We start from the raw sequence: 12,089 nt of genomic DNA, 5'->3' as shown, positions 1-12,089 counted from the left end.
TTAACCTGGACTGCTCATAATACTTAAACAATACTGACCATTTCAAAGATTTGAAATTAAAGAGACCACATCGAAACTGTATCATCTCTCAAATACATGAAATAAAAACCAAGTGGGAGGTTCTTAAACATTTTGCAGAGTGGTATTCTGTACAGTTTGGTTTGATTTGTTGTTACCCTACCTGGTAACACAGAGTAGTGCGCATACTATCACTAGAAGGGCGACAATGGAGGCGATGAAGACTGCCAAAGTCATGTGTTCTGAAACATACAAGGGACAATGAGGGAATATGGTTAAGCTGTTATTTAGAGGAGATCATTAGTTCATCAAGTTCAGACATATTGTATTATTAACTATTTGTTGTAAGTTGTTATATCAGTTATATTGAAACTCTCCAGAGGAAGTTTTAACCATTTAAAAAGCTTTCTTATCAATACTTACTAATTATTAGATTACCAATAAAAGTTCAACTGAGTTCAGAGACAAACCTCGACTTTCTGCAGATGTTGGAAGGCTGTAGAAAAGAAATATCTGAGAAGCAGATCCCAGAGAGTTTGAGCTGCGACAAAGCACGCTGAAAGGATCCTTCCACTGTGCTTGACTCATGGTGGTGAGGCTCACACTTGTGCCATTTCGATGCTCATGACTGATTGTAAACTCTTCTGAGCGATTGACAGCTAAGCCATCCAAACTCCATTGAAAAGTGGGAGGAGGATTTCCTGTAGACTCACAGGAACAGTTGACCTGGTTTGCAGCTTTGGTGCATTTAGATGAGGGCAGGATCTGTGGAGCATCTGTAATGGATGTAGGCAAGAGAGACAAGTAGAGAGTCAACTAAAGCCAAACTGTATCAAATTTAAAGAAGTGAAAGATAAGGCCTGTAAAAACAAGATGAATGGTTGTGAGTGTCCAAGTAAATGAGACATACAATACTTTCCTCCATATTAATTGGTTTTCTGTTTTTGTACCTGTGTCCATAGAGGGCGCTGTTCACATTGGCAGCGTGTGTTTTTATCTCTGGAATGACCTGGTAACCACTGTGAACAACTTCTGCTGTTACAGTGGACATTTTGATCCGGGGTGTGTGTGGGACTTCCGGCTCTGTTGGAGCCAGTCTCATGTGCTTACTTTGGACCGTGTCGTCTCTCAACCACCACCTGACGCCCACTAACCACCAACATCGGACTTTGCCGTCCCCACAACCATCACTGTCCTGATTCATACACGCTCCGACCCCGCCTTAGCAGCCAGGAAGTTTGGACAACAGGAAAAGAAATCCTGCTAACATATTATCCCATCTGCTTTTTGCATCTCGAGATAACACTTGTTATGAATCGGCGGTATTAAAATAATGATTGATGGATTGATTGACTGGAGGACCTGTAGTTTTATTTCATTTCAGTGAACCTGTAACCTTTTGACCTTTTACCATCGACCTCAGATCAGGAGCATCAGACTTAATTAATCACACCTGTGGTTGTGACATCACCCACTGCACTAGGCCTGTATGTCACACGCCCACATTCCTCTTTCTAACTGTGTTGTCAGTGACAGTTTATACCATCTTGTATTGCTTTAGTTACCATTGTTCTTTACTTCCAAGTCGATATAAAGAGGAGTGTGTTGGTGTGCAACATACAAACAGTGTGCAGCGGGTGACATCACATCCACAGGTGTTTCATTTAGTATAATGCTCCTGATCTGAGGTAGATTTGTCACAAGGTCTCAGGTTCACTTGGATTCATAAAACCATGTTTGCATACGTAAACATTTGTTGTTTGCACTGCTGCATCAGTTTCATGTTCCAAACCAGACGTCGCTGCATGATATCATCTTTGCTCAAATGCTTACGCCGTCATTTATTGCAGTGCATCTGACAAAACATCTCCTTTAAAGGATCAGTATGAATCTAGAGCATTTCAAGTGTTGGGGGTACCTGTACTGTTATTGATTTTACAGGTTGATTTTCTGTTGTTTGAGGTTAAATTTGTTCTGACCATATTTGCTCCAGTAAAGCATTGTTGTGTAGTTGAATGTTGAAAATGTTCTAATCATCTGTGCAAATTAAAGATGTTTATTATTAACAGGAAGATTATTTACATTTCTATCTTGGTTTTAAAAGACAGCTCAAAAGAAGCCTGTGTTGATTTAAATGTTTGAAATCATACATACGCTGAACATCTATCTGTGTGTTGCTCGATCTTCCAGCTCCCAGTTCATTTTCTGCCCGGCAGAAAAAAGGACCACTGTCCCCCGAAGCTTTGATGTTTAAAACACGTCCAGTCCCCATGAGAGTCTCCTGTTTTCCATCAGCTCTGTACCAGGTGAAGTTCTTTACAGCGGGGGTAGCATTAGCACTGCAGGTCAGGGTCACATTTGTGTCTTCTAGCACTGGACCAGAGGGACTGACTGACACTGTGGTCTCTTTGGGTGAATCTGAATAAAGAACAGTGAACAAACTTGTTATTTTAACAAATATATTATAAGTTTTCACAGGTTATCCAAAACAACAGCGAAGTTGATCGCTAGTTTTGCTTCCACCGAGCTGTCTGACTGTTTTAAATATGACATTTATTTGTGATGAGGGACAGAGAAGAGACTTGATCCTGCTAAACATTAACAGAAACAGCTCGTAGGACTGAAACAGAACGTGAATTCATGCAGAGCTATCACGGTTTGGACTTCACCATTCAGTGCTCTTATTTTCATGTATTCTCGAGTCATGATCAGCCAAGTATCAATATTTTTATCATAATTACAGCAAGACATGTTTGTGTTGAGTTGAGCTCAATTCGGCTGACACACTAACAGTTTAGATTGTGAGGTGCATGCAGCCTTTAACAAGGTTTGACTTTTATCACAGTGTTGGTCAGTCTGTTGAATCGACTCCCATTGTGTACTAAGAAACAGACTGAGACGTTTTTTCTGACTGGAAGAAACAGTTCTTAGTCTCGTTGAATTTAGTGGACAGAATATGATGTTAGAAAAAGTTTAAATCTATATAAATGTATATATCACAATTTAATGTAGCACAATTCTCAGTATCTCAAACTGTGTAACATCTTAATAATATAGTGTCCAGTGTAACTTTAATTTATTATCAGATAAAACTGTTCACTTTTGTGTGAAATGATCCGCTGACCTCTTTGTGAAAAACATGCGTATTGTTTTCTTTATGTTGACTTAAGTCCTCACTGCTGTAAGCTCACATGCTGCTTGCTGTTTTATTGTTGCATCTATAAAAATGACAGCATCATCAGTGTACATTAGGTCTATGTAGAGGATAAACAACAGTCCTTTTCTATTCAAATATCAAATGTTGTTTATGAAGGCGGCCAAATGAAGAGGAACTTCACTTCTATAAACATCCTTCACCTCTTTGCTCATACAGATCTGACAACAAGGTAAGTTTATAAAACTTTTTTAAGAAGTGTTTTTGTTCTGAAGTTGATCAGACAAACGATGTTACAGGGGAAAGAAAAAAAACATTTACTTTGATTAAGTTTTGAACATTTCAAAGCTCTTATAGAGTTTGTCTTCTGCGCATTATTTCTGATCTAATAGATTAATTGAAAAGGTTGTAAACAAACTGAAGTCAATAAAACAAACATTTGTCTCTTTCCCTTGCAAATATAACAACTTTCTGTTTTTATATTTGACTATCATTTCATCTTCTACGTTTCAGTAATGACCTACTTTACCTGAATTGAATGCAGACTGATTTTCATTTCAACCTTTAAATGAGAAGCTGCACACCTTGAAGGCTTTTAGTTTAGTTGGATCAGTTTAGTGAATTAAACTCTGGATCAAACCTTTTCCACATTGATTTAAATATTTAAAGATATTTCTCCATCTGCAACTTCTGCAAAGATCACATTCAACAACAGCCTCCAAATGAAGCTTAAGTTTATTTAGAGCTAAAAACCCTAAACTGTAGATCTACATGTTTTCTCTGCAGACTTTCTGCCTCTTGTGAAACACAAAGATGGCTGCTGCTCTGACTCTCCTCCTCATTGGCTGTCTGCTGCAAGGTGAGATGTCAAAATGACTTTTTGATTTGGAAAAGGAAAATAAATAAATGATGAGTGTCACGAGCTAAACTGTGTTCTGCTTTCTTTTTTTCAAAATCATAATGTTGAGATTCGATTTTACATTTACAACTTTCATGTATAAAAAAAGTAGTGTGAAAATGCTGAATCATCTGAGTATAACATGAAGACTATTTTATATTGGTGATAAGATTTTTAGAAACAGAGCAACAATAAAATATATCATTGACTTCATTGATTTGTTTATTAATTTAGACACAAGTAACAGGTGGAATAATAAACTGTGTACAAGCGCACATGTGACCGGTTTATAGACAGATTACAGACTTAAAGGACAGGTTGCATTCTAGCAATGTCATTTAGTGTTAAAACAGAATCATTAGACTTCAAAAAATAAAAGGACAGTGATACTTTTCAGATATAGACATTATGAACTCAAAATGAATAAGAATTCTTTTCTGTATATTATAATGAGGATTTGTTTCTTGTGTTTCAGATGCCCTGTGTGGACAGTTTGTGGTCTTTATGCCACAGACTATACAAGTCCTGAAGGGATCCTGTGTGACAATCCCCTGCTCCTTTGACGTACTGGATCAATTTAATATAAACTTAGATAGCACTTGTAAAGCATTATGGAGAGTAGACAACAGCAATGGCACTATTGTGTTTGATAGCAATAATCAACAACAGAGTACAATCAAAGGACAGTTGATCGGTGACCTGACAAAAAAAGACTGCACCACAATCCTGAATGACATGCAACCTGAAAACAGCAACAACTATTATTTTAGATTGGATTGTGACAATGGTTTGAAATTTAATTATCCTCAACAAATGACCATTTCAGTCACAGGTAGGTTAAAAGTCAACTTATTAACAGTTCAGTCATGTAGTAGTTCTCTGACCTTATCATTGATTTAAAATGAAGATCAATCAAACCTTTGATAGTAGAGAGATGACTGCTGATACATGTTTATGGACCTTCTGAACAGATCGTCCACCCACACCGACTCTGACTCCGCCCACACTGAAGGTGAAGGAGGGAACCTCAGTGAGTTTGACGTGCTCTGCTCCAGCTCCCTGTCTGTCTCTTCCTCCAAATCTGACATGGAGCCCCGGCCTGGGTGAAGGTCAGGAGACCCTGCAGGAGAAGCAGGACAAAACTAAAGTCGAGATCTCTGTGCTGAACTTCACTGCATCACAGCTCCATCATGGACAGGAAATCTCCTGTACTGCTGTCTACAGGAAACAAGATGGCAGCACTGAGTCACCTGTGAACACCAGTTTAACAGCTGATATTACATGTGAGTATGTTTGTCTAATGATAGAAATGATTCATACATCAATAGGGTGAAGCACAGAAAAGTGCGAAGGGTGAGGTCAGGAGGGCGTTTACAGGATACCTATTTCAAGGAACTTCTCAGAAAGGTGTTTGACGCTCAGTGTTACTGTGTACTAGACATGTCCAACACATCAAATTGTGCTTTGCGTGTCTCCTTGGATGTTGTTTTTTTTTTTTTTGCCAATTTTTGAAAAATAAAATGCTTTTATGTCTGCCAAGCCGAATTCAATATTCACCAAATTTGTCATGACAAACTTTCACTCTTCCACAAATCAAACTGTAAGGCCTGTTGGTTGGCCACGCCTCACTGTCAGCGGTGGCGTCACACCCCGACATGCACGGGCTGCTTCGGGCCCTTCATCACTGCTTGCGGTTGTAATTATAATTTTGAGATACTGAGAATTGTGCTACATTAAATTGTGATATATACAGTTATATAGATTTAAACTTTTTCTAACATCATATTCTGTCTTCCAGTCAAAAAAACCTTCTCAGTCTGTTGATCTCACAATGGGAGTCGATTCAACAGACTGACCAACAGTGATAAAAGTCAAACCTTGTTAAAGGCTGCATGCACCTCACAATCTAAACTGTTAGTGTGTCAGCCGAATTGAGCTCAACTCAACACAAACATGTACGGACGACTGAACCACTGAAGTCATTTCTACAAATGCAACTTGTTCAAAATGAAGTGTGCAACCCATTCAGCAATTAAAAATAAAAGACAATTTTTGTTAATATGATAAAAATATTGATACTTGGCTGGTCATGACTCGATACAAAATCATCATGCAAAATGTTGTAGTTCTAAGCTGAATATTGATTTCCCCCACCTATAATTGGTATGTGGTCTCATGTAGGCCTACATGTGAACAGTATTACTCTCCTGTTTTAATGCACATCTGTCTTTTAAATGTTTCATATGTGCTTCTAGATTTACAATATTGGTCCATTTTAGTCTATTTTACGAATGGCTTCTGATGCCTAAACTTGCACATTACTGAAATGTTATGAATGTGCATTGTTTTTGTAATTTTAAACTGTATGAATGAGAAGACATGACACTAAGAGCACTGAATGGTGAAGTCCAAACCGTGATAGCTCTGCATGAATTCACGTTCTGTTTCAGTCCTACAAGCTGTTTCTGTTGATGTTTAGCAGGATCAAGTCTCTTCTCTGTCCCTCATCACAAATAAATGTCATATTTAAAACAGTCAGACAGCTCGGTGGAAGCAAAACTAGCGATCAACTTCGCTGTTGTTTTGGGTAACATGTGAAAGCTTATAATATATTTGTTAAAATAACAAGTTTGTTCACTGTTCTTTATTCAGATTCACCCAAAGAGACCACAGTGTCATTCTGTCGCTCTGGTCCAGTAAAAGAAGACACAAATGTGACCCTGACCTGCAGTGCTAATGCTAACCCCGCTGTAAAGAACTTCACCTGGTACAGAGCTGATGGAGAGCAGGAGACTCTCATGGGGACTGGACGTGTTTTAAACATCAAAGCTTCGGGGGACAGTGGTCCTGTTTTCTGTCGGGCAGAAAATGAACTGGGAGCTGGAAGATCGAGCAACACACAGATAGATGTTCAGTGTATGTATGATTTAAAACAGTATCATGTCATTAGTGGACACAGTGGAAGATTTAGACATTTGAGGGCCCTCTGCATCTGTTGATCTCATGTAGTGTTTTTTTAGACGTTTTTTATAGATTAATCTTCAATCCACCGACCTCAGGAATTAAAAGTATTATTCTCTTAAAGCTTAAAAACTGCTTATTAAGAAACTGGAACGCAACAGATGCACAAAAAAAGCTTTCTGCTTTTATCTCATTCCTCGACTCACTTCCTCCTCCCCCCTCCACTCCGCTCACACCACAGGTTTGCCTCGAACTTTACTGATAAGGTTTTAACCCTCAGTTTTCTGGACCTGACCAACTCAGCCTTCAATATGTAAGCTATCTGCTGGGGGATAATTACATAAACACCACAAATGTTATTTCTTATGACAGGTGTTGAGAGTTACTGTGGACCGTACGGTGGAGTTCTCTTCTGGGCTGTTACCGGAGTGTCTCTCACTGTGAACGTCGTCCTCACAATCTGCTTGGTGTTTCTTTGGTATGTTATTACACCGGAGGACTTTTTGGTCTAAACTGTGCTGATGAAGATATGACAGATGAGTTTTGTCTTAAAACCCTTTTAATGTCCTCGTTTCTTTTCTTTTTTTTTTGAACTAAAGGAAACAAAGAGAGAGCATGAAGCCAAAAGAAGAGGACAACACTTACATGAATCTGGATCACACGAACAGATCTCCAGACTATGATGTCATTGCCAAACGTCAAACCTGAATATTTGAAGAAAATGCTCTCTCTCTCTCTCTCTCTCTCTCTCTCTCTCTCTCTCTCTCTCTGTTCTCTCTGTTCTCTCTGTTCTCTCTTTCTCTGCTCTTCGTGCATTGCTTTAAATATCCACTTTGAGATATTAACGTTGAGAATTCAATATTCTGCAGGGTGTTTAGCAAAATACACTTTTAATTCAAAGTAATGTGACTAAATATTTTCTCCATGAAGCCTGTGATGATCAAACCTGGAGAGGTAGTGATCATGACTTATGGATATGTTTGAGGTGATGGATGCTTTCACTTTTGTTTGCATTAACGCTCTGCTAATCAAGACATTCATTTCTTAATTGAAAACATAAACTGTTTGTCAAAAGAGATACACACTGAATCGATCTAAGGTATTAAAACACTGGTACAGTTGTATCCTCTCGGGGGCGCTGTTTTGATCTATTTAGTGATTTTATACCATGCATTGCATTTATGTTGCAGGCTTTTATACTGTGCGTTGTATTTCATGTTTTCTGTTTTCTTGTTTGGACCTTGAGTCATTGATAAAGCTTTGATTCGTTTATTGCATGCTCTTTGTTTGGCCATCAGATTAAAGAAAGCCTGATGCTTCAGGATAATGGAGAGAGTTTAGAGAACATGTTTCTGCCAACAAAGCTGGCTAAACACTGAAGCTTCACTGTCCATGACATAGCAACTGGCTTGCACTTCAGTTTAGTTTTTTTATGGGGGGGGGGGCTCTGTCCACTATTTTGAAATTAAAGAAAATACTACTCAGGGTAAATTAAAGCAACATTTGCTGCCAAGTAGATAAAGCTTTTTTTTTTCATGGAGGGCCTTATTTATTCCTGCCGAAACACATTCTGCTTGTATTAAAACAGCATGGCTCGATAGTGAAGAGTCAGGTTAAAAAAGGCTGACACATTCACAGCTGCGAGTGGTCAGCTATTTAAATAGTTTGGTTTGTAGTGAACTGTAAAGTAATGCAAAGGAGACACTGCGAGGCTGACCAGCTGAAATCCTACATAACACAACAATGATAAAAACCTTTCACGTTCAAATTGACAGCAACAGATCTCCTGGGTTCCCCAGAAACAGATTTACATGTTAACTCTGAATTTAGGTTTTTTGCTCATCTGGCGGTTGAAAAGGGCTTCCTAATGGTGCATGCTATACGGGGAAGTTTGTGGTCTCAGTTTCCATCAACATGTTTTTACCAGCTTTTATCATTGAAAGACAGTTATTGACACATTTCATGTGTGAAGCCCTCGAACACGTGTAAAAGAAAAATAATGAAAACAAGATAACTGGAAAGTAACAGCGCAGGTTCGTGCATCACAGATCAGGCTCCAGTCAAACCTTGGTTACTGAGACATGTATTTATTTACACAAGATCTTCATGAATTATTTCCTTTGTAACTATCCTTCTAAAGTACACTCAAAATGAACCACTGAGACCACAGCTCCACTTATTTAGAAGTTGTGTCAACGCTGAAGGTATTTCATCCTTAGGGAATGTTGCAACACGGACACTTTATGCTGTGGCACACGACGCAACAGGAAGTAAACACGCGTTCGAGATGTGAGCCGTTACCGGCATTTAGAGTTGCTCATGACTTGTTCAGTTATTGTCATTTCGCTGCTTCTCACATTAAAGTATGCGAACAAATGGAACGTTGTTCTTATTTATAACTGAACAACTTGATCCAGCCGAACGGCGGAGACCGCGAAAGATGAAAGCAAACACATAACTTACGTGGATGAACTGTACAGTAAAGAGGAGTGCCACATGAGAGCCTGGACATACACACGTGCAGTGGAAAAGAAAAGAAGAGAGAGAGAATAAAAGGTAGACCCTTGAAATAAACTTTGACACCCAAAATAAATCAATATAACCGTGCTGATGGCGCCTGTAAATGCACGTTGCCCAATTGAGGGGTGTAACTATACAGCCACACATGCAGAGGCAGCAGTGGTAGTGGCTATGTTAAACATACACGCCACAGTACACGCTGCAATCGGCAGGGACCCAGGCACGAGTGGCAAGGTCGAGAAAATGAGACGCCCCTCCATAGCATTAGCGGGCACGGCTGAGACCTGGTCCTACTTCCTAACCCGCTGGGGGGAGTACAAGAGAGGCACCAAGCTTGTCGGGGCTGACGTCGTAACACAACTGCTCGAGTGCTGTGAGGAGGATCTGAGAAAAGATCTCACTCGTGCTGCTGGTAGGAGCTTAATGGACAGTGATGAGAGTTGTGTGCTAGCTGCAATGAAAGCACTGGCTGTACGTGCAGAAAACATAATGGTGGCTCGCGTGGCCCTATCCAACATGCGACAAGGACATGAGGAGCCCATTCGATCATTCCATGCTCGCATAAAAGGACAGGCGGGCACATGTAAATACGACATGGTGTGCACCAAAGAGGGGTGTGACCAAATCAATGACTTCACAGAGGAAATACTCCGCGATGTGATAGCCCGAGGCATAGCAGACCAAGAGATACAGCTGGACCTGCTCGGTGAGAAAAACCAGAGCATGCCATTGATGGACATGATAGAGTATGTCGAAGCCAAGGAGTCCGGGAAGCGCTCAGCGTCGCGCCTGCTTGACCCCCAGAGCACGGGCGCAGTCAACAGCTCCTATCGACGGATAAAGCAGCATGATGTCCGAGTCAGAAGGGGGGGCCAGCCAGAGATGCAGAAGGCAAAGCCTGGCGGGGTGTGTGTTTACTGCGGCGAGGCAGGCCATGGTAAGACACCTCAGTGGCGCACCAGGCGCGCCGAGTGCCCAGGGTACGGCAGGACGTGCCGTAAATGCGGCCGCCAAAATCATATCGAGAAGGTCTGCCTAGGTGGCCGACCACCCAGGCCCCAACCCGAGGAGACAGACGGGGTGTGTGACGAACAGCAGACGGCCGCCTCCGGGGAGCTATGCACGCTCTCCATGACCAGCTCAGGCTACGTACCACGCACGCTCCCCCTCGCCCACCACCTATACGATGACATGTGCGACAAGTGGATGAGGCGCCCATCTGACCCGCAGCCATACATTAACCTCTCACTCTCCATCAAACGGGACGATTATAAAGCGCTGGGATTCGACCTGCAGAAAAGGACTCGGTCAGTGACACTGCCTGCCATGGCTGACACGGGGTGTCAGAGCTGTCTGGTTGGCATCAGGGTCGCCAAACAGAGGGGGCTGGATATGGACGACCTCATTCCCGTCTCCATGACAATGAAGGCCGCCAACAACGAGGGCATACGGATCCTCGGAGCCGCCATCATCAGATTCTCGGGCGACAGCGACGACGCCCGGAGACTCGAGTCTCGCCAGGTCACGTACGTGACAGACTCGTCAGACCGCATATTTCTCTCCCGTGCAGCCTGTGTGGATCTAGGCATGATCTCAGACAAGTTTCCGACACTAGGTGAGGTCAACCTGGCGGCCTCGGAATCATGCGACTGCCCACGGAGAGCAGAGCCCCCGCCGATGCCAACCACACTCCCTGTGCTGCCAACAGAGGCGAACAGAGAGGCCCTACAGAAACACCTGCTCAGGCTATACGCTCAGAGCACATTCAACACATGCCCCCATCAGCCTCTGCCGAGAATGTCTGGCCCGCCCCTCCGCTTGATGCTTGATGAGGATGCAACGCCCGTCGCCTACCACACCCCCATCCCTGTGGCCATTCACTGGCAGGATGAGGTGAAAGCGGGCCTCGACCAAGACGTCCGCCTTGGCGTGCTGGAGGAAGTGCCCGTTGGCACTCCGGTGACATGGTGTCACCGCATGGTGATTTGTGCGAAGAAAAACGGGAAACCAGATAGATAGATAGATAGATAGATAGATACTTTATTGATCCCGAGGGAAATTCAAGGCATCCAGTAGCAGTGTACAGACAGGCAGGACACAAGACATTAGTTACAATACACACCCGCTGTCCCCCCTCCCCTCTGTATACAAAATCCTCCAAACAAGATATAGCAGCCCCTATGTGACTAAGAATAAACATAATTATATGTTAAACCTGTGCAGTTAGCATTAGCAGTTAGACTTAAAACTAGTATAGCATAATGTACATAACCTGTGAGGAGAGAAAAACATGTGTTGGTTAAAAGAGACCTGTAAACAGTTAAAGAGCCTTAGAAACAAAGTGCTGACCTTTAGAAACTAGTTACATGTGCATGTACAGAGGTGTTTGAGCTTATGCCAGAGGTGTGAGTACAGTCGTTAAACAGTCAATGCAGGAATGTAAATTGGCTCACCAACTTAAAGGAGCAGTGATTTGCATTAAGTGTCCTAGACAATATGGTGAAACCAGGAGTGGTTAGGGTGATTTTCGTTAAGTAC

At 41.8% G+C, this 12,089-nt stretch overlaps 2 protein-coding genes across 2 annotated transcripts in view; one reads left to right on the top strand and one right to left on the bottom strand.

The window, feature by feature from the left end:
• Window positions 1-251: 251 nt before the first annotated feature.
• The window catches only part of LOC306824026 (B-cell receptor CD22-like), a gene marked incomplete at both ends in the record, with an annotated part of 29,262 nt that continues 17,424 nt past the window's right edge, over window positions 252-12,089 (bottom strand). The window contains 3 exons of the mRNA XM_079343983.1: window positions 252-260; window positions 622-794; window positions 2,173-2,436. Of these exons, the coding sequence (XP_079200109.1) occupies window positions 252-260; window positions 622-794; window positions 2,173-2,436 (446 nt within the window). The remainder of the gene's footprint in view (window positions 261-621; window positions 795-2,172; window positions 2,437-12,089) is intronic.
• On the top strand, window positions 3,959-7,780 carry LOC306823698 (sialoadhesin-like). Its single transcript, XM_079343428.1, has 6 exons — window positions 3,959-4,031; window positions 4,546-4,902; window positions 5,042-5,353; window positions 6,723-6,986; window positions 7,404-7,509; window positions 7,631-7,780. The coding sequence occupies exons 1-6, from the start codon at window positions 3,986-3,988 to the stop codon at window positions 7,737-7,739; spliced, it is 1,194 nt and encodes a 397-aa protein (XP_079199554.1). The 5' UTR covers window positions 3,959-3,985; the 3' UTR covers window positions 7,740-7,780.

This window comes from Symphodus melops (assembly GCF_947650265.1).
Source record: "Symphodus melops genome assembly, chromosome: 5".
NCBI classification, from domain to species: Eukaryota; Metazoa; Chordata; class Actinopteri; order Labriformes; family Labridae; genus Symphodus; species Symphodus melops.
Note: the sequence above shows the minus strand (reverse complement) of the source record. Positions and strands in the feature narration are given on the sequence as shown.

Coding starts and splice junctions, on each gene's coding strand:
- LOC306823698 (XM_079343428.1), top strand. CDS start 3,986: ATGGCTGCTGCTCTGACTCTCCTCCTCATTGGCTGTCTGCTGCAAG. Junction 4,903..5,041: donor AATGACCATTTCAGTCACAG/GTAGGTTAAAAG, acceptor CCTTCTGAACAG/ATCGTCCACCCACACCGACT. Junction 7,510..7,630: donor ATCTGCTTGGTGTTTCTTTG/GTATGTTATTAC, acceptor TTTGAACTAAAG/GAAACAAAGAGAGAGCATGA.